This window comes from Bactrocera dorsalis, chromosome 4 (genome assembly GCF_023373825.1).
Source record: "Bactrocera dorsalis isolate Fly_Bdor chromosome 4, ASM2337382v1, whole genome shotgun sequence".
Classification (NCBI taxonomy): Eukaryota; Metazoa; Arthropoda; class Insecta; order Diptera; family Tephritidae; genus Bactrocera; species Bactrocera dorsalis.
The window spans coordinates 66,574,758-66,602,446 of record NC_064306.1 but is presented as its reverse complement, the minus strand read 5'-3'; the positions used below and the strand labels follow the sequence as shown (position 1 = coordinate 66,602,446).

Genomic DNA, 27,689 nt, shown 5'->3' with positions numbered 1-27,689 from the left:
ATCGGCCTATAAGAGATCCTCTGCAATTTCCCTAAAGCCAACACGAGGATTTGCACTATTTCTTTAATTGACATATTGAATATAAACAAAACTATTATACTCTGTAGCAACAGGTTGGAAAAGTATAAAATGGTTTACCAATATAAGGAAAAAATATGTATCGATTCGGTTTGCGTAGTTTATATAAATCGGATCAGACCACTTCACCTAGTAATCGGTCAGGTAGCCAAACATACGCTGCTACAAATGACAGCAGAAGGGTGTGGGAAAGGTAAGGTAATCTCGTCCCAGCGGATGAAAGTGTTAAGTGAGGTAATACCATTGGCTCTACTACCAATGGACAGTATTACCAAAAGTATAAACTTCACAAAGAAGTTCAAAGTTACACTTAGCTGAATGTAATGATTCCACTCTCGAGCTACTGCTTAGGAATAGTACAATCAAGTGGTACACTGACGGCTCGAAAACGTTGGAGGGAATTGGTGCAGAAGTCGCAAGACCACGAACCAAACTCTTCATACCTATGGAAAGTTCAGCGAGCATTTTTAAGGCCGAAGTTTTTGCCATAAGTCGATACATAGAGATAAACCTCCAACGCAACTATCGCAACGAACGCATAAACATACTTAGCGATAGTCAAGCGACACTTAAAGCAATCTCTGCTTATGAGATCAAATCCCTATTAGTACAGGAGTGTAGAGAACAGCTGTACAGCCTAGCGGAACGTTACCAAGTGTACCTCATTTGGGTATGCGGTCACAAAGATATAGCCGAAAAAGAATTGACGTCCATGAACATTGTAGGACCTGAACCCTTTAGGGCGATAGTTCTTATACCAAAAAGTAGCTGCTCCGCAAAGAAGAAGGGCTAAGCAGAGAAAGATGTTGGCAACAACTCCAAGGCAGGCGACATGCCAAGTTGCTAATGGGACCTCAGCAGGTTTAAATATGTAATTAACCTCTTTAGGGACAAATTCAGACAACCCACTGTAAGCTGAAAAATCTCTTATGCAACATGGGCCTATCTTCTTGCGTTAATTACCGGTTCTGCGACAGGGAGCCTGAAACATCAGAACACCTGCGAATAGACTACATGGCAGTCTGCAGACGCAGGTTGAAGGAGCTAGTTTCATTGTTTCTAAATAGGGATCACATCGCTTCTCTAGCACCCAGCAGTATATTGGACTTTATCAATAAGTATGCTGTGGCTAGGAGAGTATTTTTGATTTAGGAGAGGGCACAATAGACATAAGGTCGCGATGCATTCCTCGTTTATCAATCTAATGAATGGGTATGGGCCAATTTGATCCTGAGTGTAAATTGGTATATAAGATGATTATAAATACAATACTTTTTAAAACTCAAATCAAGCTCATCCGTCAGTAAAATTGATTTCATTTATGAGGTGTTCTAATGGCGCCAATTTACTGCACTTAGACCGATTATCGTAATTGATTGTCGTTAAGTTGAAGAGCTGATTTTTCCATAACTGCATAGAGAGCTTGCCACACGTTTTGCCAATTGGTGCCCTGAGAAGGAACTTTTACATTATCTGTTTACTCAACTCTACATTACAATTGACTCAAGAGAAGCACAAGTGAAATGAGTACTTGTATTTAAAATTTTTTTTAAAATTCTTTAAAAAACTTATACAAATATTCTCAACTTCTCAATACAGAAATAATTCCGCTCTCCTTAGGTTCCGCTCAAATAATTATTTCGTAAATACTTTATAGTCTATGTGTAATCATTTATTGCAATACAAAAATTAACAATTTAATAAAATATAACAAAAATTATTACAAAAAACACGGACACATTTTTCTCTTCTCACTTTCTCAACTAAAACACTTTGATTACCGTTACACGTATGCTTGACGATTGCAGCAAAAATATATGAAAATCTACTTTCACTTAAAGAAAGATAAAGTAAATAAAAAAGTGCAGCAAAAATTATTTTTCTTTACCTCCGAGAATTTAGTAAATATTATTAAGAATAATTAATAATTATGCAACTTTGTATATTTGTATGTATTAATGCTGTTAAATTGTTGTATACTATAAATGTGTGATTTTATCAAGTATAAGTCAGTATAAACAAATCTAAATGCGTTCACGTTCATTTGCTTAATATTTTATACAATTAACCGTTAGACAACTGTATACGTAGCTCTATCAAATAATTTACTTTGCGCTATATTAATAAATTTTATATAATAGATTAGAATAATTTCACTTTGCTTGCTAATTAAACGTTTGTTGGCGCATCCATGCCACAAATAATCGATTTGACCACAGACGCGGCCGCCAAAGAGGAGAAATTCTGCCATTTCCGCGTCGACATGCCGTCCTTGTAGTCGGAGATACCTGTAGTGAGAGCAGATATTGATTTTTATTAATAAATAAAATCGAAATGAATTTATTTGTCACTTGCCTTTCACCAGTATGAAACTCTCCCTGCAGTTGCCGATAATGCTGTCCAGCACGGAGCTCATTTCCACATCGGTGGCCAGCAAGCCATACTTCTTAGCGAACTCCATGCGCGAGTTGTCGCTGCGCACCAGATCGCGACCGGAGCCAATGGGTCCGAGATGCAGGCGGGAACGTGGCACGCCGTCCACGGTGTCCGTGGCAATGGGATGTGCCACCTCGATCACCTCATTATTGCCGATATTCATGAAGAGTTTATCGGTATTGGCGGACGGGCGACTGAAGTCACTCTCCGTCTTTTGCATCAGCGATGCTAAGCCTTCACGCAGATAGGTATCCCATGGACGCTTGACCTCCATGTTGGCTTGTAGGCCTTCGGCGATTTGCTGGAGTGAGTCATTGATGGGGAAATAGGTCTTGACATCTTCGCCGCTCTGATAGATATACACGTAGGGTTTCTCATTTCTGTAAAAATTTTAGAAAACAATAATAGATTTATTAGAAATAATTCATAGTTCATAGACTCTTCAAATTTGTTCAACCATACTCAGTTGCTACTCACTTGCTTAACAGCGCACGCTGTTTGTCCACGTATGAAATGACGACATCTCCCAAACGCACATGCTTCTTGTAATCGGTATAATGTGGCACACCACCGGCCACGCCCACTACGAAGACGTAGTCGACCTTTTGGAATGTGCCCAACAGACGTGTCGTTGTATTGCCTGTGGCGGTCATTGCTTCGCGTGTACTACCCACCGAGGGTAATTTCGTGCTGACGATGCGATGCGCGCCAATGTTGCCCAAGGTGTAGACGTTCGATTCGCCTGTTGGTAACAGAGTAAACTTTGCATTACTTACCGCTTTCTTAAGCAGCAGCTGGGTAATACCCAAATATTTATGCTCAGTTGGGGTGGTGATTTCGGTGTGACAGTTGACAAAATGGGTAAATTTACAACAAAAACGGTGAAACGGTGAGTTGAAATGAAGAAAGTGAATTGTGGAAAAATTACAGCGAATGTTTGCTTAGCCTAGTATAGGGAATGACCTCACTCACAATTTCATCGACATAAATGATTATACATATAACATAGACTCAAGGCAGCATGGGCTTAGCTTAATTATTGTAATATATACAGTTCGTATGGATATTGATGAAAATGTACCGCATATTTTATGATTTCTTCGATTTTGTGTAGACAGTTGACTAGTGACAGCTGATAACTGACAGATGACAAAACGGTTGTTGTTAAATTATATAATTAAACTTTGTACAATTTTCATACACAGGAAATATGATTAGTTCCTGAGATTATTCACTAATTGGCTTCGTTTATTATGACCGTTGAAAAAGCTCAAAATAATTTTCCTAAAATATATTGCGATAGATGACCCCATTATAAAAAGCATTATATAAAAGCATACACTTTTTAAGTATAGCAAAGACAAAAGCCAAACAACTTGACCGTGATGAATATAAAGATGCTTGGCTTATGGGCGATCCATTTCGAAGCTCTATACATTTGTATAGAAAAAACACATAAACTTCAAATTTAATGAGGAATGGTAGATAATGGTAATGGCAGATGGTCCAACCGTTGAGTGTAATTTTCAATGACTAGTTCGAGCATTTTGACTGGTAACTGTCGAATGACACACATGATGGTTTGCTCAAAGGCCTGAATCGAAGCGGGATAGTTCGCATAGACTTCAGACTTCACATGTCCCCAAAACGTGAAATTATCTGCCCGCCGAAGTGTTCTCAAAATAAATCCATTGATTGATGTGATGTGTGAGAAGTGGCGCCGTCTTCTTGAAACCAAATGTCGCCGACATCACGAGCTTAAATTAGGCATTAAATAGTCGGTTATCATAGCACGAGAACGATCGACAGTGTCGGTTTTATTTTTGAAGAAATATTGACCAATGTTTCCACTGACTCACAAACCACACGAAACCGTTTTTTTCTGGATGAAATAGCAGCTCTTGACTCCCTTCAGCCAGTTCTTCGCCCCCAAATGCGACAATTATTTATTTACATCCCCATTGAACCAAAAATGGGCCTCATCGCTGAACTAAATTTGGCTTGAAAACGTCGAATCTTCTTGCAACTTTTCAAGGGCCCATAGAGCGAAGCGAGGTCGTTTGAGAAGGTCGAGTTCCACAAGCTATATTTGCACACTTCCAATCTAAAATCTCGACGTAAAATGGACCAAGTCGTTTCATACGTCAATCCGAGTTGCTACGAACGGCGCCGAATGGACTCTCGAATATCTTCGTGTACACTCTTAGCTACGACTGCTATATTTTCTTCACTTACATATAATAAATATTAATAAAATTGAACGATTTGTAAACATTGTTCAGGCGTAAGTCTTTTCATGATGAAATGTTAAGCAATACTGAACAGAAATAACATGACAGCTTGACATTTCTTCAGAGATCTCATTTTTAAAGCAGATCACTATGAGGAACCGAGAAATCTGATACTTTTGTGTTAAGGATTATATACATAGACTACTACTACCCCTTTAGTCAGTTCGAGGCGTCGTTGGATGAATTCTGCGCGAATGATTGAGTGAGGTTATTCCTTAAGCTTTCATAGGTGGGTAATGTGCAGAGTGATGGTGATATATGGTAACAATGGTACAATGTTTTTGTATGGTATACTTAAGAGCAAATATTGATTTTCCATAAAAATAATTAATTTCAAATAATATTTCTCTTACGAATATGTAAAAATGTGTATGTATTTGTGTATGAGAACTCACAACACATATTTATGTTTTTGTATATAATATACATTTATTTGTAAAACGAAATAACAACAAATACCCAGAACCAAGTTGTTGACAACAAAAGAACACAATAAACCACAACAAAAGGAAATTAGCGATATTATTTAGTAGACACAACTTAGCTTCGTCTTAATTTTCTTACCAAATCTTCTTTTCTTTTTAGATTTTCTGAGTGTGTTTGTTAAATTGGGATCGGTATCTGGTATGAGAGAAGTGATTTTTTTTTTTTAATTTTTTTTTTTTTGCATGTGGAAATGAATAAATAGTGTGGACAGTGGACAAATCGCCGTTTGGGAGTCGGTTCAATTCAGGTGGGAAGAAAGAGAAAGAAAATGATTGCAATTCGTTAGTATTCAAAACCATTTTCAGTTATTTGTTTTGGTTATCAAATGTTGAAAAGTGGAAAAATTAAAGATATCACATTACATTTCGGCGAAATAACAATTATATCACGTAGAAATTTTTTTAAAAATCTTATAATAATTAATTGCATACATACATACATTCCGCATAAAAAATATATTGGTTCCTTAAACTTTTTGTTAGTTTTTCTCTGATCAAAGGACTCCAACAAAAACTTAGACGTCTAAAAACTTTTTAGGTTCGATAAATAGCATGATTTACCGAAATAACGGGTGATTTTTTTGAGGTTAGGATTTTCATGCATTAGTATTTGACAGATCACGTGGGATTTCAGACATGGTGTCAAAGAGAAAGATGCTCAGTATGCTTTGACATTTCATCATGAATAGACTTACTAACGAGCAACGCTTGCAAATCATTGAATTTTATTACCAAAATCAGTGTTCGGTTCGAAATGTGTTTATCGACAAATTTTGTTCAGCGATGAGGCTCATTTCTGGTTGAATGGCTACGTAAATAAGCAAAATTGCCGCATTTGGGGTGAAGAGCAACCAGAAGCCGTTCAAGAACTGCCCATGCATCCCGAAAAATGCACTGTTTGGTGTGGTTTGTACGCTGGTGGAATCATTGGACCGTATTTTTTCAAAGATGCTGTTGGACGCAACGTTACGGTGAATGGCGATCGCTATCGTTCGATGCTAACAAACTTTTTGTTGCCAAAAATGGAAGAACTGAACTTGGTTGACATGTGGTTTCAACAAGATGGCGCTACATGCCACACAGCTCGCGATTCTATGGCCATTTTGAGGGAAAACTTCGGACAACAATTCATCTCAAGAAATGGACCCGTAAGTTGGCCACCAAGATCATGCGATTTAACGCCTTTAGACTATTTTTTGTGGGGCTACGTCAAGTCTAAAGTCTACAGAAATAAGCCAGCAACTATTCCAGCTTTGGAAGACAACATTTCCGAAGAAATTCGGGCTATTCCGGCCGAAATGCTCGAAAAAGTTGCCCAAAATTGGACTTTCCGAATGGACCACCTAAGACGCAGCCGCGGTCAACATTTAAATGAAATTATCTTCAAAAAGTAAATGTCATGAACCAATCTAACGTTTCAAATAAAGAACCGATGAGATTTTGCAAATTTTATGCGTTTTTTTTTAAAAAAAAAGTTATCAAGCTCTTAAAAAATCACCCTATAGTAATTATTTTCCGTGCGCTTCATTAACTCTACTACAGTTATACCTTCTTTTCGCCAAAGCTTAGAGATGTAGCGGAAAGAAATGAACCGAGTAGTTCCCACGACCGTTGAATTTGACGTTTCCACAACGACGGTCGGGTCGAAGTAATCTTAAAGGACCTAGATTTTTATCCGGCAAAGAACTGTCAACACGGCACTATTCCTCTAAATAATTTGCGGATTTAACTTTCGAAAACAACCTTATCTCAAAACTATTTGAAAAATATTTTATGGTACTGCAAAAGTGGTCCGTGGCTCTCCGCAGAGTTTGGCTCACCAATGGTTCCATATACATACATATTTGGAAGCTTATGATGGACTCTCTGCTTGGGCAGCCCGAGCCACTTTGTAAGTGTTGCGCGTATGCGGACGTCCTTCTATTTCTAGTCGAAGGTCGCTCGTAGTCTGAGTTAGAGCGGGCGGGAGAACAATTCTTAGATATTGTAAATACTTGCGGTTAAGGAGTGGGGGTGGACATATCGATGGATAAAACGGTGACAATGCTGTTTAAGAGCAACATCCGGTATGCGACGCAAGTTAGATATAGGTGGCAAGACCGCAAGACCAATAGTCCTAATGTTCGAGTGATTTATGAGTACATTCGGAACGTTGGGTTTGTAGAGAGTAACTCAGACTTCAGATTTTGTCTGAGTCTGAGTTGTCAGCTTACTGGGTATGGACCTCTGAATGCATTTTTGTATCATGGACGTTTAGATGTTAGTGGTGTGATCTCCGGTAGTCGGAATACGGAAGGGTTAGGGTCGTTTGCTGGTGAAAGGTTTAGGCGGCGAAGACGTTTAACTATGAATTGGGTAGCTTGTTATGTGAGTTGTATGTGCGTGTAATGGGCGTGGGGGGTTCAACGCCTGAACACCAGTCCAGAGCAGTATGGTAGATCAACTGGTAGTAGCTTCGGCTACGGAGACTGCCATGGAGAGCAGGAACCCTTGGAGTTCGCTCCAATCTGCTCATGCGGAGTGGCCCCTCGGAAAGTATCATCGTAGTTGTGGTTAAAACTCTAATTCCGGGAGAACTAATACTTTGTCAGTTGAATGTGGAGTTGCATTGCAACCGGTGCCGGAACCAAAGCAAGGAAGAGGATTAAGATGGGCCTCGAACCCCACTAAGGCGTCCATTCCACACTGATTATTGGCCGCATTGGTTTTATCCGCAGTGCTTTTGAGCGTCGTTGGGTAAGGCTTTCGTCAGCAGGTACTCACGTTAAGCACACTGAACGTTGTTCTCTTGGGAAACCAACTTATTGAGTGTTCACGTCCTGTACTATAAAGTTCTACATTGCTTTAAATTCCTAAACTTCGAATACAGAATGTATGTATGTAAGTATGTACGAATATAATACTCGAAGATACATCTAAATCTATAGACTAAAAATGGGACTCACCGACGGTTGTATAGCGTACAAACGTTTCCTTATTCTCCAACATGGCGTCCACCGCAAGTTTCTCACAATATTGTGCCGTTATAATGGCGATTGTGGGTTGTTTATTCGAAGCAATGGTTGGCATTTGTTTAACGACCTTTATTGCGGAAAAAAATTATAATTTTAGGAATACTATGCGTTCAAAATCATCACTCACCTTAATCTCCTTGTCTTCATGATGTATTCTCGTGTATGAATTATATTCCATAGATTTGATAAGACCGCGTTCCTTCAGCGATATGAATACCAAGAGCACATCTTGTTCCTCCCAGCCATAGTCTCTGCAAAATTAAAACAAAAAATAAATTTACTAAGAAACAAAAACAATAAAGTGAATTTTTTCATACTTAGCTAAATCTTCCGGTGTAATGGGATTCGGATAGGCTTGTTCAATTAGTTCGAGCACCTTTTCCGGCGTCAATGGTGGAGACTCAAACTGTGATTCTTCCAGTGAGACTGCAAATTCACACGAATCCATAAGCATGAGCGACGGTAAGAAAGGCAAGAAAAGAGAAGAAAATGCATTCAATTAAGCGAATTTGTTAATCACATGCAAAATGTAAAATTTGAAACCAAAATCAACACAACAAAGTATACACGAGGAGTACATATGTATGTAATTGCATGCGAGACCGTTTTTATTAATTTCATTAAATTGGATAATTTGCATTCAATATGGGAGTTAAAGGGCCAACGCGCGGCGAACAAATTGCACAAACAACACAGCAGTGAGCCAATGAGGGAGTGGAGTGCCCCGCTAGTTACGCACTTACGCATGCGTATGTATGTGTATGTAGGCTTGTTAGTAAGTAGGCAAATTAGCGCAGTTATGAGGCGCAGCGCTCCCCGGAAGAAAGTCAATGGACTGCATGGCGGGTTAAAGTGCAAAAGCTTTGTAATGGCGAGCAGGTTATGGGCGAGTTATGCGAACCATATGAGGAGTATCGGGTTGCAAAGTAGCTCGAAGAGACAATTGCATATACTTATGTAAGTATGTACTTAAATGCTCAACTTGTGTACGTATTTGTTTCGTAGTTCTGATACTCGTTAATGGCAGACTTATTAATTAGGTGAAACATGGCATAAAAAATAATAAAGAAATTTAATAACTGGAAATAATTATTATTTTAATATATATAAACCGTCTAATGAATATTTGAAGACAACTTTTGACAGAAAAAAACTCTACAGCATGGAATATCCTCCTGACTCATTTGAAAACACGCTCCAAACTATAATTTTCAACAATTTGCTTTCCTATCCTTTATACATAAGTACATACGTACATTTATATACATCCGTTATTCTCAGTAGTATTAATATCAAGCTTCAAAACTTCTTTTTTCAAGTTGTAAGAATCTGGTTTATTGCTTACTCTTCCTCTATCAACTCCAGTTTCAGACGTCCTGACTATTGCAGTGTCTCCAGACCGAGGTTGCAGCCATTAAGGTAGCAGTAAATTTACTGCTCCAGAGTGCAGCCTCTTTCAGAGAAGTGACCATCCACTCAGCGGAGCGGCGATGGGGATTTATTTGCTTTCAGTATGGTTAGCCTCTCCCTAGTTGTGGGGCTTTTAACGGGTCATTGCCCTATTGATGTCTACGCACTACGGTTCGAAATCCGACCAGACGCCATCTGCAGAAGCTGTATGGAAGAAGATGAGGTAGAATCAACTCAACACTTCATTCTTGGCTGTCCCGCGTTTGGGAGGTCAAGCTTACACACTTGGGTGCGCATCCCACCGAGCTGCCCATTGTATCTAACAACAAATTTATAGTTCGAATACAGGAGTTCTTCTTTCCTATGGCATTACAAAAAACTACATATACATACATGCGATCTTTGATCAGCCATCTAACCTAAGCTTATTGACCTCCTGTGAAATTTTTGTTTCCAAAACTTTTCCGTCATCCAATAAAAGGATGACGCTACGCTATTATTGAGGAGATAAAAACTGAATCGAAAGAAGACCCAAACAAAATGACAATAAATGACTTTTTAAGTGTTTTGAGGATTGGAAAAACGCTAGTACAATACATCTGGGTTTGATTAGTTTCAAGGGTACAAAAAAGAGATTTGTGAATAAGAAGAACTTTCTTAAAAAATAACATAGAAAATTCGCGATACTTTCTGGGCGAACCCAAAATATCAAATATTTTTTAGCACTTTTTTACAATCAATTATGTTTTTGACATTCTGAGTATACTCGTATAATAGTATGGAAAGCGTATTCAATTTCATAGTTCTACTCACTTGAAACCTAATTTACAGGGTGCCATGTTTAATATTGATATAAAGACAGATTTTACTAACCGATAGAGTTAATTAGGAAAGTACTGGAATCTTCAATTCATCGCAATTAAAATACCAAACGAAATTGAAAGTAGAAGGGGGCAAATACTCACTCTAATCGTTGACCCCAAACACAATTTAGTCGTTTCTTTGACAGTGTTTATAGGCAAAATTTCCTTATTAAGGGAACAGAAAGCCCATTTGAAAAAAAGTTCTTTCTTCCCCAAAAAGTGAGAAATATTAAAAAAAAAACAAATTTTAAAGGAAATATTGGCTCATTTTATCTGCCGATAATTTGTGAAAAATTTCTTGTCAGTTCCAAAAGGAAGACGCGCCATGTCACAACGCTAATCGGTAAAAAAAAAACCAAGATCACATCTGGGTGACCAGATATTCAGTGTTGGCTTCCACTGACTTTTTCATGTTGTGTTATAAACAAAACATTGTACGGCAGCAGTCTTTAAACACTCGACAATCACAAGGCAAATATTCGCTCCAAAATTAAGAAATATCGCTCCAGAGACGAAGGGACGGCAAAAAAAGCTAACTAATATTGTTTGATGAGGAAAAATGTCATTTAATTAATATCAAAGGAACTACATAAAATGGTTTTAATGGTCCAGCCTCTATTTGCGATGGACTGTAGTGATAAATATAACGATGAAACAAATCGTTAGTGCCATTATAGATAGCATTACAGTGGTGTGATTACTTGGAAAGAAAACCACAAAAATATTTCGGAAAATTAAAAACTCCATATATACATATGTATATAATTTCCAACAGTAGCTCTACCGTTTCTTCTGATTATCGTTCTATGTTACTCATCATAAGTTTATTATAAACAAATATTCTTCACTCCAAATATTTTTCCAGACATTATATAATACTTTATTAAAATTATTTTATTTATTTATTTTTTTAACAGCTTACTTTATATACTTAGTAATTCTAGCAGAAATGATGACGAATGGCACGAGTATCTGATTCCCAAGATGAACAACAACAAAAATAAGAAAAATCAACGAAATCGAAAATCACAACAAAATCATGCAGACGTCAGCAAAGCAAGGTTGGATTTATAGTACAAAAATTAAAAATAAAATGAAATAAAATAAAAATACAGAAGCATGTAAAAAACTATAAACAAAGTGTCGAACGATAAACAAAATAAAAAATAAACAAAACAACAAAAAAAAAAAACACAAAAAATGAAGATACAAGATTGATGAAAGAAATATGATAAAATCAGCGGCGGTGAGTAATAAAAAAATAAAAAAGAATTATATGTTTGCATGCATGAAGTACATATTGCATATACATAAATATATATGTACTTGTATGTACTATCTCGTCAGCTAAAATGCAAAATAACGTAACACCACTTTTCATAAGTTTACAAGCGAAGGAAATACGATATAATAGAAGCCACTCATATTGAAACAAAAATTGAGTTTTGGTTATAAATTGGTTATGTATCGGTAATACATTGGTTATGTGTTACTTATATATTGGTTTTATATCAGTTATATATTGGTTATATCTGACAGCGGAGGCTGAAAAATATATTTTAAGTATATGTAATATGTTGTGACGAATCGTAAGCAATAAACAATTAATTTTAGATTTTTTAGATGAACCGTTATTTTGCATTTTCAATGACGATATGTATGTATGTTCATAAAAAAATGACGGCGTTAACACATACATATAAATAAATATATGCAAGTCAGCCAACGAGTATCACGAGTACCACGACTATCAGATTAACATTATGATGCAATAACAGTAATTTTTGCAATTCCCAGAATTTCATTTGTTTATAATTGCAATGTGTTGCTTTTGTAAGGCTATCGTCTTATTTATTTCTTTAGTTTTTGGTTATTAAGCAGCGCTCAGCACGGTTGTTATGGTTAAAGGCAAAAAATGTGATTTTTTATTGTTATTTCCTCGTTTGCTTTCCCGCGTGCCGCCATGAAGGTGGTGGACCAACAACACACAGCTAAACAAACACTTACAACTAAAGTTATGTATGTGTGTTAGAATGCACATATATAGACTACATATATGTGAGTATGTATGTATGCGTTTCGGGATGCGCGCTAATCAATCATTTGCGTCGTGTGGTTAGTTGCTCGTTATAGATATCCAGCCAAATGGCTTTCATTAAGTCATCGCCATCACCTGTTTTGCGCTGCGCCTTTAGTGCCTCCTCGAATTTGCGATTGCAATCACCATAACAGTAAATAATGTAACCGTCGCGCGCTACAACCGCATGCCGTTCATGCCAAATTCGCAAATTCGAAACATCAAATTCGACGATGTACCGTTGCGCATGAGTGAAAGGGAAGAAATTGCAGAGTAATAGTAGAGTAGAGTATATGTGTGCATATAGACACACGCATGCACACATTTGTGGATGGGGTGTATGCGTTGCCAACACCATTGTTGTAAATATAATAATGATGTAGGAGAGAGAGAAGTAGAAAGAGAGACGAAACATTTTAATATGACAAATTCAGCTAGATAAATTCGGAGGAATAAAGTATATGTGCAAGTGTGTGTGAGTGTATCCTTTTGACAGGTTTATATCTGTAGCTTGTGCGAGGTTAGTGTTGTTGTGGGTGGAGTGATGCGTCGCACCCACAAGACGCGCCACAGTAGTTCAAGAGTGGAATAAATCAATTTCAGTTTGAAAAGTAGGAAAGTTTGAGTGAAAAAAATATCAAAAAATTAACTGTAATTTTTTATACCCAAGAAAAATTTTTAAGGCTTGTTAATGCTTAAAAATAGTTCTAGAACTTTCTTGCAAACAATTTGTTAACCCTTGGCTATGTCTTTGGGGTCTAAAGGGCACTTTGCTGTGACAACAGTATTATTAGACATATTTTTAGCAAAATTGTGTTTGAAGTTCCGGAGACACCCATTTATCTATGTATGTCTGCAAATATGAAGCTTACATTGTTATTAAATATGTAGAGTACCTTACTGGCATGGTTTTTTTCAAAATTTTTCCAGACATATGGAAGAAAATTTCGTGCTACCGCCTTATTTAGTCTTGCAACCTTTATTCAATATGTTAAATCGGTCTTGCTTATTGAACTTATGAAATTTTAAAAGATGATTCTCTCAATTTCTCAATTTTTCTAATTAAAATCGAACTCTAAATTTTATGAACCACCTAAGGAACTCAATTTTATCATTGGGTATAAAACATAACAGTATTTTATAAATAAACAAATTTTAAAAATTGTCTTAAGACTGAAGAGTGTATACTTACGCGGTCGGGATGGCGGCTCTGCAGTTTCTTCCAAAATGCGCAATTCAATTTCTAACGACTGTATCTCATCGTAACCACGTTGCAGCAACTTCATGATTTTTTTAATGAAGCCCACATAATCTGCGAAATATCAAAATAAAATCTCATAAAATCTGAAGACGCACTGCAATACTACAATCAAAAAAGTTGTATTGAGCTCCCTCTTTCATCTTTTGTCTTATACTCTAATACACTCTTCTCCTCACTCACCTCTAGGAAAATCCTTCGGACTGACCAACTCTTTGAAGAAATCCTGCGCGATCTGTGCCTGCTTCTCGTCGCTGCGCAACCACTGACGGAACCAGAAGCGCAGCGTGCGCGATTCCTGCGAATGTTTACCGGTATTGGCGCTTACCAAGAATACACGAAACTCCAGCGATAATTGTGCCGGCAACATTTCGCTTTTCTGCCCACTCACGGTGTCCTTATTTATAATAATTCCTGTATGATCGCCGCCAGCGACATGAACGCGCTCGTTTATCTTATCGACGAGCTTGCGTTCGATCAGTATAACGGTGCTATTAGCGGTTTTACCTTTAGGCGTCATTACGACCTGTTCACGATCTGTGCGCGGTGGCGTGTGACACGTACTACGGCCATTGACGTTCTGACTGTGGCGCTGCAGGCTGCCCTGATTGTCTGTCAACGAGGATATGCTGCCGCTGCGACTGCCACCAGCGCTGCCATTACCGTTGCCGTTGCCATTCGCGGCGTATGTGCCATTGCCATTGGCTGCATGGCTGTCATATATGGCGCCGGATTTGTTTGGTTTGGGGGGTGGTGGCGGTGGTGCCATTTGTGGATGACTTCGCGCTGACATGATTGTGATGAGGACAGGTATATATGTATATGTGAGTGTGTGTGTTTTTTGTAATTTATTTATTTGTTGGTGGATGTGTGTGTGTGCTCCTGTTAGATAGTAGTTCCGTTCTTCCACTTGGCTATGCAACCTTGGTTCGAGTTTAATATATTCAAAACTTCAAAAATACCTCAAACTTTTCGTTTCCTATTGTTTTGACCTGAAATAGAAAGAAAACATGACAATAAGTATTTATGTGATGAGGTACACTGAAAGAAATTTGTTTCAGAAAGTAATGTGCTGTCAATTAATTGATTTTTTTTGGTTTTATCATTAATTATGGATCAGTTTAAAAAAAAATTGAATAAAAAAAAAAATTGGGAAAAAATGAGTTTTCGTAACAGTTTGAAATAAATTTAATATAAAAATTTTGAAAGAAAAAATGGCAAACAACTTTTTTTAAATATTACGTAATGATATTGAAAAATATTGAATAAAAAAATTAAAAAAAAATATCCCTTTCAGAAAATAACAAAACTAACTAATTAATTGAAAAAAAAATATTTAATTAAAATAATTTAAAAAACAATTTTTGGAAAAAAAATAATATTTTGAAAAGAATATTGCCAGTAGTATTGAAAAAAAATTAATAAAAAAATTTAAAACAAAATTGGAAAACAAATTTAATAAAATATTACGTACTGATTTTTGTCAGTGTAGCTGAAGCAAGCAAAGTTAAATTTTACGAGCAAAAAATTGCAACATTTAGATACACATACATATTGCGATATTTATGTATATACGCATTCACATAGAATATATTCTTCTATATTTAACCAACCTTTCAGTAGGCGCTCATGAGCTTCTACACGAATACCCATTAATTCCGAAAGTTCGTGTTCGAAATGTGTAAAAGTAGAAAATGAAGAAGAAGAAAACCATGAAAAAAGGTAGAAAAGCAAAAGTTCCCTTAACTATTATTAATTTCTGTCATAAAATTAGGGCTGTCGTTTTGAAGTCCAATGCACAAGTCATAAAATGTTGTCGTAGCTACAACAACAGCACAAAACGGTTCATCAATATGTCAACAAGCTGCAAAGTATAGTAAGAGACACATACTCTTACGAGTTACGTGTCTATTTCCAATAATATTTTATGTCGTTTTTTAGTGGAGAAGCAAATTTGAAAGCCAATATTTTGCCAACCCTTTTGGAAGCAAACAAAAATAGAGACATGAATATAATATATACGGGGTTTGCAGGAAAGAAACGTTCAAAACTTTAAAATCAATAATTCTAAGTGTCGAGGGTAAGACGAAATATCTCCTGTCATCAAACAAACAGTCGTCGAACTCGCGACTTGCCTTCCTTGTCACTGTTCACAGTCATAACTTCGAAGTCCAAGATAATTTCGTCTATCCTAGAACCAGCATTAACACCAGCAATAACGTCAGCCTCGAAACTCCGACCAACAGGTGCTTCTTGGGACTGAGTAGACAATTGAGAAGAAAAGTCCTCTCTCGACGAACAAAGACCAAACTCTACAAGTCACTCACAATCCCTCTCCTACTATATGGTTCAGAAACATGGACGATGACAATATCTGATGAGTCGGCATTACGAGTTTTCCAGAGAAAGCGACTACAATGGCTAGGTCATGTCGTTCGGATGGATGAAAACACTCCAGCTCTGAGACTATTCGATGCAATACCCGCCGAGGGAAGCAGATGAGGAGGAAGACCTCCACTCCGTTGGAAACGGTTTTCATATGTCTTCCAAAATCTCAAATGCTGGTGAAAAATATCTCACATTAGTAACGAAACCTTAAAACCCGTTAAAAAAACCAGTCGCCATTGACATCAACCAACATTGGAGGTCTTTGATTTGACATTGGAGATATGAGATTTCATAACCTGTTTGAATCCGATCGTGGGCTAGCCAATATGAAGCAGTCTTAAGCGAATCACTGCATGCATATTTTCTTTTGTTCTTTAAGTTGGCTGCACTTCAATCTACCAAAGCTAAGACAATTTTGTGCTAGCTCAATTTCCTACAGGGCATGTATGAAACTTTTGTATGGCTTGATGTATTTGTGTCGAAATTTTGCTTCGAACATAAAGGTAAACAACATTCATTCAGTGAACTAACAAATGCATCAGAATGTGGCAAAGTGTGTTCAATGTACCCCTTCTCGAAGATACAAGGTGCACATTTACCATATATCTATCTATATATATAGCAAATATAGTAATATTATTTACGACTTGTTTACATTTATGTCTTTTACATATCTAAAAGAGCTATGGTATTTTATTGGATATCCATTTCGCAAAATTTGTTTGCCTCACATCAGCAAAAGGTGTGTGTTTGTATCTGTGGGTAACCCGATGCCCAACTTCATTCTAGGTCAAATTAGAGCGTGTGCCACAAAGCATTAATTTGACATGCGCATATTTTCCATGTTTACACAATACATGCATATATTTATATATATATGTTCATATGTATTTTGTAAGGTAATGGTATTTTGAGACGCTTTAGAAATACCTATAAAAATCGAAAGTGTTGAAAGAGCGGTTAAATATCTGCACACCTATGCACTTTACTAATCATGGGCGTTGAATGGACGTCGCCTAATTGAGATTTTATCACTTTGCCAATATCGTCTGCACAAATTCGATTTACAAACCTCGATGGTTGAAAGCAAGCGTATATAAGTATGCATAAAAGGCTTTCTAATTAGGGTAGGTCACAAAAACAGGCGTGTTGTTTACCTTTTGCGGTCGTGGTAATGTTACTAATAGCATTTTGAACTCACAGAATCTGAGTCAACAAAAAAAGGGGTTCAGAAGACAGTACTCTATAGAGCAGCATACTTCAGCATTATGCCTTAAAAATGGAGCTACATTATTAATAACCAAAAATGAGGAGGAAGTTCGACTACAATAAGCAAGACACGGTGTGGTGGACCTAGAACCCTAAGGTATTTGCTGGAAGCGTAAACAACATGAACACATTAGTCGAAAGATCATCTCTCTTTTAAGTCTTCTGTAAAGTCTTCTGTAAAGCCTTGGTGCTTTATGTGCGCAGCCCAATCCACAAAAATCGAGACCCCAAAATCTGCGCCACCTACCGTGAAATAAGCCTCCTCAACAACGCATATAAGGTTCTATCGAGCGTCAATAAACTGATTGGACCTTATCAGTGTGGCTTTAGGCCTGGTAAATCAACTACTGACCGGATATTCACATCCACCAAATCTTGGAAAAGACCGTGAAAAGAGAATAGACATACATCAGCTCTTCGTCAATTTTAAGACCGGTTTTGACAGCACGAAAAGGATTTGCTGTTATACCGCGAAATCCAGCGCTCCAGCTGTTAGTTCGGACTAAGTAGGCAATTGAGAAGTAAAGTCCTCTCTCGACGAACAAAGACTAAATTCCACAAATCACTCAACATCATCCCAGTCCTGCTATGTGGTGTAGAGGTACATATATACAATAAAAACAACTAATGAGTCGGCGTTACGAGTTTTCGAGAGAAAGGTTCTACAGAAGATTAATAGTCCTTTGCGTATTGGGAGCTGTATGAGATATACGACGACATTGAGATAGTTCAGCGAATTAAGAGACAGCGGCTATGGATGGAAGAAAACACTCCCATTCTGAGAGTATTCGACGAAGTACCCGCCGGGTTAAGAAGAGAAAGATCTCCACTCAGTTGAAAAGACCAGATGGAGAACGGCCTGGCTACACTTGGAATCTCCAATTGACGTCAAACAGTGAAAAGGAAGAACGACTGATGTGCTGTTGTAAAGTCGACTATAACAGTGTAAACGGTCTCCACGCAAATGAAAAAAGAAGAAGATATACTACAGTTTTCCGATCTGGACAATTTGTTCGGAGGTTAACGCTGTCTTGGGTAATAATTTAATGCAAATTTCGTGAAGATATCTCGTCAAGTTAAACAGTTTTCCATAAAAGGACTTGAGTTTTATCGCCTATTGAATATCAGTCTTATTCCGGTCCGATATCGACCATATTGGGTCGAAAAAGACGAGCACAAAATATAATATTATATTTCTATCACAAAATCTGGGGGCGAATTTGCTTTTAGACGGGCATGGTTTGATAAACTTCGTAGCAAACTTAACATATCCTCTTCAGGGTATAATGATATATCCAAGATTCCGAACGCAACGTCATAAACGAAATGTCATGACCTCACGACCCGATGTTTTTGTCTATCAAACTCCAATATAGTAACCCATTCAAATTCTTTAATCCTATAACTCTTGCCTTAGATTACATCAAAAGAGCCCCTCTTTAAAAATCACGCCTGCTTATAAATAAAAGTGATATCTTACGTCATTTTCCTTAACAGGTTAAACACTCTAACAGCCCCTTGACATTTAAGAGCACGCATTGAGTGTAAACTTATGCCTCTGTGCCACATTGCGTGTGAAATTCACCCTCCGCTGGGCGAAAGCATTTCAAAAGCTTTTCACAAACACTCAAGTAAATACTCGGCGGCACACATTTACACATACCAAAGCCGCCGAACGCACCCTTCGGGCTTACCACGGCTGAGCAAACACAATTTTGATCTTTTGCAAGATGTTTACTGACGCCGGGTGGCTGCCAAGCGCTTTATTGCTCTTGTTTTCGTAATATTTACAATCGGATAACATATGGATTTGAACATTATTTTGCAATTTAAAGGCTAAAGCCGAAGTTGACAGGACGAATAGATGATTTAAGTCGAACTACATAAATAAATACGAGGGATGATAGGAATGTTTTGGATAAATTAGCGTTAACTAATTAAAGAGACTACATTAGTTAAGAAATAAACAACAAGATTATATTGGATATTTTAAGCCCACCGCCAATAAACTGATTAGACCTTACCAGTGTTGCTTTAGGTCTGGACAATCAACAACTGACCAGATACTTACCATGCGCCAAATCTTGGAAAAGACCAGTATAGTTAGAGCTGCAGAACTTAATCAAGAAGGTACAATCGTCTGCAAGAGTGTGCAATCGCTGACGTACGCCGATGACATTGATATCATTGGCCACAACAACCGCGCCGTTAGTTCAGTTTTCTCCAGACTGGTTAAGGAAGCACAGCAAATAGGTCTGGTAGTGGACGACGTCACTGTTGACAGTCATAACTTTGAAGTTGTAGATAATTTCGTCTATTTAGGAACCAGCATTAACACCACCAACAATGTCAGCCTGGAAATCCAACGTAGGATCACTCTTGCCAATAGGTGCTACTTCGGACTGAAGGCAGAGACCTCCTTTACGTTGGAAAGACCAGGTGTCAAGCAGAGAGAAGAAAGAACGGCTGGCGCTTTGTTGTAAACTCGGCAATAATCGCGTAAGCGGTGTCTACGCCAATCAAAAAGAAGAAGAAGCAGTCGTTAAACTCAGTGCATTCAAAACAAAAAACAAATTTCAATCTTTGACTTATCAAACTGGCCTCGTACGAAAAATTTGTTTTCTGACCCAACACTTGCGACACTTCTGGGGTAAATTGCTCTTGAAAAGTCATATTCATATCCTTAATAAGGCTTAAGGGTGACATTACGTAGAAATGCATACGAAATTGCTTGGAAATATGTATTAAACTTGTAGTTTAAAATTCAGCAAACAAGTGGAAAATTATTTTGATATTGATGAGCATGTTTTCTGTGCTTTTAACCACAAAATTATTTTTTATTTAAAGAAAATTTGCCACTTAAATTTTTTTTGTGAACCACTGACAGCGCTATATCTCTAATGAAGCATCAGACACTTATGTATTTTCTTTTGCAAAATGTTATTGTTTATATTTACCGCTATAAGTGCATAAAAGCAAATGTTGTCAGTGAAAAGTTATTCATCGTGGCAGTAATTGGATTAGACTACTGCATGTGAGGAAGAATCATGGAGCTTGTTACTTAATGACTTTACGATAATACCATATAGAGTGCTTGTGTGAAGTATGAAAGCACAAAATGACAAATCACCAAGTTAATGGGCGGGAGTATGTCACATAAGGGCGCAGGTAACTGCATATACAGATATGATATGATACAGGGTTGCACATTTACAATGCATTTGCATAAAAAAAAAAATAAAAATAAATATTGCATTATTAAATCAAAATTTCTATTTCTTGCTAAAATAATTTTTAAAAAAATTTTGTTTTAATTTTTTTTTTTTATTTTTTTTTAATTAAAAAAAAATATGTTTTCCAATTTAAAATTCTTTTTTTTAGTTTTTTGTTCATTTCTCGTTTTAATTTTTATTTTATTTTGCTGTTTTTGTCTTCAATTTTTTTTTTCTTAAACTATGTATGACAGTTATTGAACCACCCTGCGTATTCCCACAGTCAGTATAGTCACATTGTGGCGTGTACTCCCTTCGGTGCTTGATGAGTTCGAGCGAAAAACAAAGGTGCAGCTGTATACATAACGGTTCATTGCCGATTGGGGTTAAGTCGTGTTGTAGTGTGCGGGGAGGTGTTTGGGGTTCGCAATTGAAGCACTCAAATTCCATAATTTAAATTGAAAATGGGTTGAAGAGATGCACGAACGGAAATTATGATGCAAACATGCAGACAGACATACATTCGTAGTATGCCTCATTTCTCAATGCAATGCCAGTGTTGTTGTTTGTATTTATGAGAGTTACATCTATATGGGAGTATGATGAAGTTGTTGATTATTGTCTGCACTTTTAATTTAAATTTAATATGAAAATGTCATGAGAGCGCAGACAGAGTGATGATTTCAAATTCAACTCGAGATTTTACATGAAGTTGCACAAGAGGATTTGTGAATTTTCGGACATGTGTACATACCTGTCTTCATATGCATTATAAGAGTGTTTGTATACAACTTCGTGAAATACCGTAACTGCTATATCGTATATAAATTATGGAAGCTTTCACTCAGTAGCTTTTCAAAAATTCGACTTTTTGTGGGCTTTTTGTTTACAACTGTCATACATTATATAACGGTATATTATTTTCATTTTGAAGAACTGCTGAGCTTTCATCAACAAATGAGATGAAATTTTTAATGATTTGTAATGGGATTTCAGACAAATAAACCAACAAACCACTTTTGCTAGTTCAAGATTCTACAGAAATGGAGCAAATGCTCAAATAATGATAATATTTAGAGCTTTCATTTTTATTTTTATAACACAGAAAAGAGCTTTCACTTTTAAAACTTATAACTGAATTTTTTATCGCTTTGAAACCATCGAAAATTCAAAAGCGCTAACTTTACCTTATTAAATTCGAGGATTTCAAAGCCACAAAAGCTTCAGATAAGGGTTTAAAAAGTGAAAGCTCTTTTTTCAGATGAGCTTTTAAGTTGCTGAGTTGTTAAAAAACCTCCTGAGTATGTTAAAATACTGTTTTCAGACTCATTAAGTAATATAGACTCATTCCACTTTGTCAATTTGAACTCTACCATGACCCAGTTTCGGATGAGCAAGCTTTTACTAGAAAAAGCTTAGCCCACACGAAAAACGTAAAGATTTATGACAACTCCATCTATTCATCAAACTTTCACAATTAAATAATCAAGTAGCAAATATGTATTTTCGAAATTCTGGCAAAATTTTTTTAGAAGTGATTATTTCGAATTTTTGCGTTAGTTTTCAATATAAATTTTCACTTCACTGCAATTTGATTTTCTTTTTGTTTGCATAAAAGTATATACGTTGTATGTATTATAATTAAGTATATCCAATTGATTACCCCTTTTGATTTCCCTTTTTTATTGTGCCACGTTCATGCACTTTAGTTGAATAGAATTGCCGTTTTCCTAATTCTGTAATTGCCAGCTGCCTTTTTGACTTATTGACTACTCGACCGTAAAGGAAATCGATAATTAAATACGAAATGTTAGCAGAAAGCAATAATAAAGAAATTGTATATACATATGAAGATATGTAAGTATGGTCCAAGACCGTAAACACATTTATTTATAGCGCAATTGACTTTGTCTACTAAGGAAGTTACTAATGTCTATTTTGTGCTAAGTTGTCTCAAGAGAAATCGGTAAAATGTTTGCTTTCTCCAGCACTCTGTTAACGATGTCGGTTTTCTATTTGAAGTCGTAAGCATTATCGAATTTTTCGTTAAGATTTTGCTAAATTTTATATTGGATACCTCTCGTTGAGCTTGGTGAAATCAAAGCTGTTCGACAGCGCTTGAGTTTCTGAAATAAATATGCAATATATAAATACTGGTTTCTATCGAAAATATATTGCGGAATTGTCTTGAGAGCTTATGGAAATCTCCCTTCCTAAAGATGTCATTGAGATTCTTTCTCTGAGCTTAGTCGAAACTAAAACTCCTTGTAAGAGCGTGATCTGGATGTACTACTATGAACTCGTATTCGTAAGGGAGGAATCTTAAGGGGTTGCATGAGTTTAGGGGTTTCAAAAACTCAAAAGTTATTTATTGTCTTATTAAATTCTACAACACCTCTAGAATATTGTCCCAAATTTTCAAGTAGTTTCGGAGATACAGCCTTGAGAACTTGTGGGCTCGAGGCTAGCTAGAGTCAGTGCGCCTTTTCTAACGCATTTTTCCCGAAATTGTGCTTTTGAAGTCGGTTGACAAGATTACTCGAGAACTACTCAACCGAGCTTCATGAAATTTTACACAGGCCTTTTTCTTAAAGACTTGGACGAATGATTTTTTTCGATTTTATCAAAAATGCAATTTTCAGTTTTTTTTCTTTTGTTCAAGTTTTAAGTTTTGCTTTTAACTAGAACACGTATTTTTTCACTTTTTCCGAGGGGTCACCGGAAATGGCGTCGCAACAGCCGAGATTAAAATATTTTTTTTAAAAATTTCAGAATTTCTTTGATAATAGTGTATGTTTGCAACAATAAAAAAAATTAATAAAATATTTTATTTTTTATATGAGAAAAAGTTGTTGGAAAAATGCCATTTTTTAGCCCAGGAAATCCATGTAACCCCTTAGTTCGACAGCATTCATACAAATTACTTCAGGTATGTTATCTGTCGCTACAACAACAACAACATGTGGAAGTAAATATTTGCAAGACTAAGAGGTATAAATATTTATTATTACACCAACTTCACTTGGGAGTGGCCACAAACAATTCTTTTACTATGGCTCAAGCAGCTCACGACTTCCGGTCTTTGACCAAGTATCCTCTGGGTGGCCAAAAAAACATCCGTTTGAGGGCTAGTTACAGTGAGAAGGCAAACCATCCCTCTCCAGGATTGTGAGCTGTGTTTAGGGCCCATCATATGAAGAAACAACCTCAACGAAAAGAAGAAAACGGCCTCAGATGAGAGATCCTCCTTTTGATGACGACCACTGCAAATTTATTAAGGATTACTAAAACTTTTAGAGTTGTTAAAAAAAACTATTGACTTAAGAAATATACTAACTCCATAAAAAATATACTAACCAACTATTTTCTTCTCGCCAAGCCTTAGCGAGTCACGATTCGAACAATAACTGGTTTAATCGAAAATTTCTTGTTTCAATGCGCGTTGACTCATTCGAAAATCACCTCTTTATGCATATTACGCAAATAATTAGAACAACTATTTAAATTATGACTAACGATAACTATATTTACCCATATGTAACTATAACAATGTTTATATACTTATTTACACTTCCGTCATAACAAGTTTCGATATGGGCGAGTTCAAGCTCTATGTTGCCTATCGAAAATGGAAAGCAAAAGTGTTAGGAGTACATAAAAGTAAGTGTACTTCCATATCTAGAACGCGCCAACATATGCGACTCGACTTCGAAGTCAAGTTCTTTACGTAATAGTAAGAAGGCATTTGTTCATGAATGAGTAAAAACTAATTCTGGTATATATGAGTATTAAATATAAAATTAGCTATCAGCGTTGTAATATTTATAATGTATTATATGTTTATAAACGAGAATATAGATATATAAATAAACAGTTTTATTAAAGGCAATCTGCTCGCTATATTTTCATTATTTTATGGTGTACACATGTTATAAAAACCAATAACAATAAATAATCCGTAAACCCTTTGAACACCAATTTGTTCGCCTTTATTTATTATTTCGTCGATTAAGAATGAAATAAATAAAGCAACGTGAAAACAACGCGCAAGGTCAAGTTCAATAACACAGCCTTAAATGTTGGCATTCGCACACGCTTTTCGGTTTTCTTTTCATTTTTGGTTCACCAAAAATTTTTAGTAACTCCATTTAACGTCAATAAGCATATTTGCTTGCAATTAACCTGTGCATGAAGTGGTTACAATTTGGTTTCCAGTTTACTTCAGATATTATTTCACGACCTTATGAATTACTCTTTACTTTTTGTTGTCTTATTTAGATTTTAACATAATGAATGCATTTATTTTTTATTTATTTGTGACTCATTACACGACTTGACTAGTCTGAAATTATATGCTTCGAATTTGTAGGCTATGCTTTGGGTGTAAATACACCTGTGGCCTTTAATGATTGCTAGGCATGCCGAAGTATGTATATTCCGATTGCAAAATGTATGCTAACTAATTAGGCTAATTACCTAATAAAGGCCTCTTGAGTTAGTCACAAGTAAGTAAACACATAAGCAGAGTTTTTTTTATACCCTGCACAGAGTATACTCGTATTATGTTTGCCACAAAGTTTGCAACTCTCAGAAGGAGAAGTTGGAGATCCTATGTGTTAAAACATATATGTAAAAGATCACATTAGAAGCTTCACAAGTTGTCTTCACGAAATTTTGCATTTGTTATTTTCTAAGGCAATAATGAAATCTCCGAATAAATTGTCAGATAGCTGCTATACAAACTAAACGATCAGAATCAAGTTCTTCTACGGAAATTTTATTTGTAAAGTAAATTTTTTCCTTAAGGTTACATGGGTTTACGGATTAAAAAAAAAAAATTATTGTATTTTTAAATTCTACAACACATCTAGGATATTTTCCTAAATTTTCAAGTTGAACCGAGTAATTGTTTCGGAGATACAGCCTTGCGCTCGAGGCTAGCTAGTCTAAGTGCGGCCACTTTAAACATGTTTTTTCGAAACTGTGTTTTTGAAGTCGGTTGGCAAGATTTCTCTAGAACTACTACATCGATCTTCATACACAGGTCTTTGAGATACAATTCGTAACGACTTGGATGAAGGATTTTTTTATTACAACTATTTGAACCAAAAAAAATTGCGAAATTTTCACCGAAATTCTCAATTTTTTGTAAAAATGTCTGCCAAAAATCCAGTTCTTTTTCTATGTCTAAGTTCTAAGTTAAGGTTTTAACTAAAAGACGTTACAATTTTTTCACTTTAGATGATCCTGTAGTGAATTATTCTGCCATGTGAGCATCTTTTTTCCGAGAGGTCACCGGAAATGGATCGTAATGGCCGAGTATAAAGTATGTCTTTCGAATGTCAAGAAGCGGTTCTTAATCCACTACGACTACTGAAAATCGATTTTTAAAAATCGATTATTTTACGAGAAAACTCGATTCTCGAGTAGAACCGGAATCGATTTTACCATCCCTACTGGCCGCCGTCGCGTGCACATTAAAACCTCCGCACAGTAACCACCACAAAAAAAAATGATTTTTTTCCATGTAATTTATATGGAAAACAGAAAATTTGAAATAACCACCTCTTAATATTATTACTAAGAGCTCATCTTTTGAGTGATTTTTTTTACACATTTTCTAAACTTTTGACCTGTTTTTCAGTTGAAAAAAAAGGTTGCCTCAGAATGACACACCCTAATGTATATATAAATAAATTTAATTCTTTTCACATTACTAATAACACGGTTCAAATTGCCCACATACAAATTGCAATTGCCTTAGCGCTTACACTTCATGCTGATAAGTTTGTTTTTAATATTTTTTTCGTTTTATTTGTTTCCAGTTGCGGTTAATCATTTTAAAAATATATATGCACGTATATGTATGAGTTGATGTACATACATATATGTATTAACAGGGCGTCTAGTGGTGTGAATTTAGCACAAGGTTATTGAAACTATAATGGGCAGTGATATGAGCTGGAATATTAAATCATTTATTCCCGAAGGCGTATGTTGTTTTATTTGTTTTTTTCATATGCAAATGTACATAGTTAAATATTCTACAACAATAATTCCATAGAAAAAGTTCAAAGATCTTAGAATTGAATATTATAATTATCACTGAAATCAGTTTACTTGAAAAATCGTGCCTGAAATTGCTCTGCGTAGTATATTAAGGTTGCCATATCATATACAATAAATATTTTTTATGAAAATATAAGTAAAAATAAGTATAGCAAATTGCTAAAATTAAAATTTTCAGCATATTAAAAACACAAAACAACTTTAAATAAAGCTTAACAGTATAGCCACCCGAACAAAAAAAAATTTAGTAGTAAAAAGTTTATAGTAGGTATTTATTATATTATAGTTAAAACACAGAGGAATGTTTACAAATATAATTTTTTTTTTCATTATTAGCGTTGCCACTTTATTCAAAAAAAAATTATATTTTTTAATAATGACTGTATAAAATCACAGTCACTTCTTTTATACCTCCCAAATAGAAAAATTAATTGTCTGAAAGGAAGGAACAAATGGTTATGGAGCTGCCATCTAACTTAAAACTCAATAAATTTAAATTAAATGTAAAAAAATCTAATTATTTTGATTACGATAAGTTTGACGCTTTAAAAAGTAGTTTATTTAAATTTAAGAAAATAGAGTTGCCACCTAAATAACAATTAAATTTATAAAATATGGGAAGTATTTTTTTAAATCATTATAATTAATCATCAACAAAATAAAATATTAGAAAAATTTTTTTGTTAGGGTTGCCATATATACACATTAACTTTCAAGGTATTTTTTTCTAAAAATACTTTTCATAATTAGCTATAATGGCGCAGCCTATATATTAATATTCAAAAGTCGCAACAACACTCACTCCCACCCATTCGCCTATAACTACTTCCTCTTAAACA

General features: G+C 35.8%; 1 protein-coding gene across 7 annotated transcripts in view; it reads right to left on the bottom strand.

Annotated features, from left to right (window-relative positions):
- Positions 1 to 1,725: 1,725 nt before the first annotated feature.
- LOC105223685 (uncharacterized) overlaps positions 1,726 to 27,689 on the bottom strand; it is a 54,262-nt gene continuing 28,298 nt past the window's right edge. For 3 of the 7 annotated variants that reach the window (XM_049454180.1, XM_049454179.1, XM_049454181.1), the window contains 10 exons: positions 14,096 to 14,904; positions 13,847 to 13,966; positions 12,751 to 12,831; positions 8,622 to 8,730; positions 8,432 to 8,555; positions 8,236 to 8,371; positions 5,370 to 5,426; positions 2,992 to 3,256; positions 2,434 to 2,894; positions 1,726 to 2,366 (listed from right to left, as the gene is read on the bottom strand). In XM_049454180.1, coding sequence (XP_049310137.1) covers positions 2,248 to 2,366; positions 2,434 to 2,894; positions 2,992 to 3,256; positions 5,370 to 5,426; positions 8,236 to 8,371; positions 8,432 to 8,555; positions 8,622 to 8,730; positions 12,751 to 12,831; positions 13,847 to 13,966; positions 14,096 to 14,705 — 2,082 coding nt within the window. In that variant the 5' untranslated portion in view covers positions 14,706 to 14,904 and the 3' untranslated portion in view covers positions 1,726 to 2,247. The remainder of the gene's footprint in view (positions 2,367 to 2,433; positions 2,895 to 2,991; positions 3,257 to 5,369; positions 5,427 to 8,235; positions 8,372 to 8,431; positions 8,556 to 8,621; positions 8,731 to 12,750; positions 12,832 to 13,846; positions 13,967 to 14,095; positions 14,905 to 27,689) is intronic. The other 4 variants (XM_049454183.1, XM_049454184.1, XM_049454182.1 and 1 more) reach the window with 3 other exon arrangements.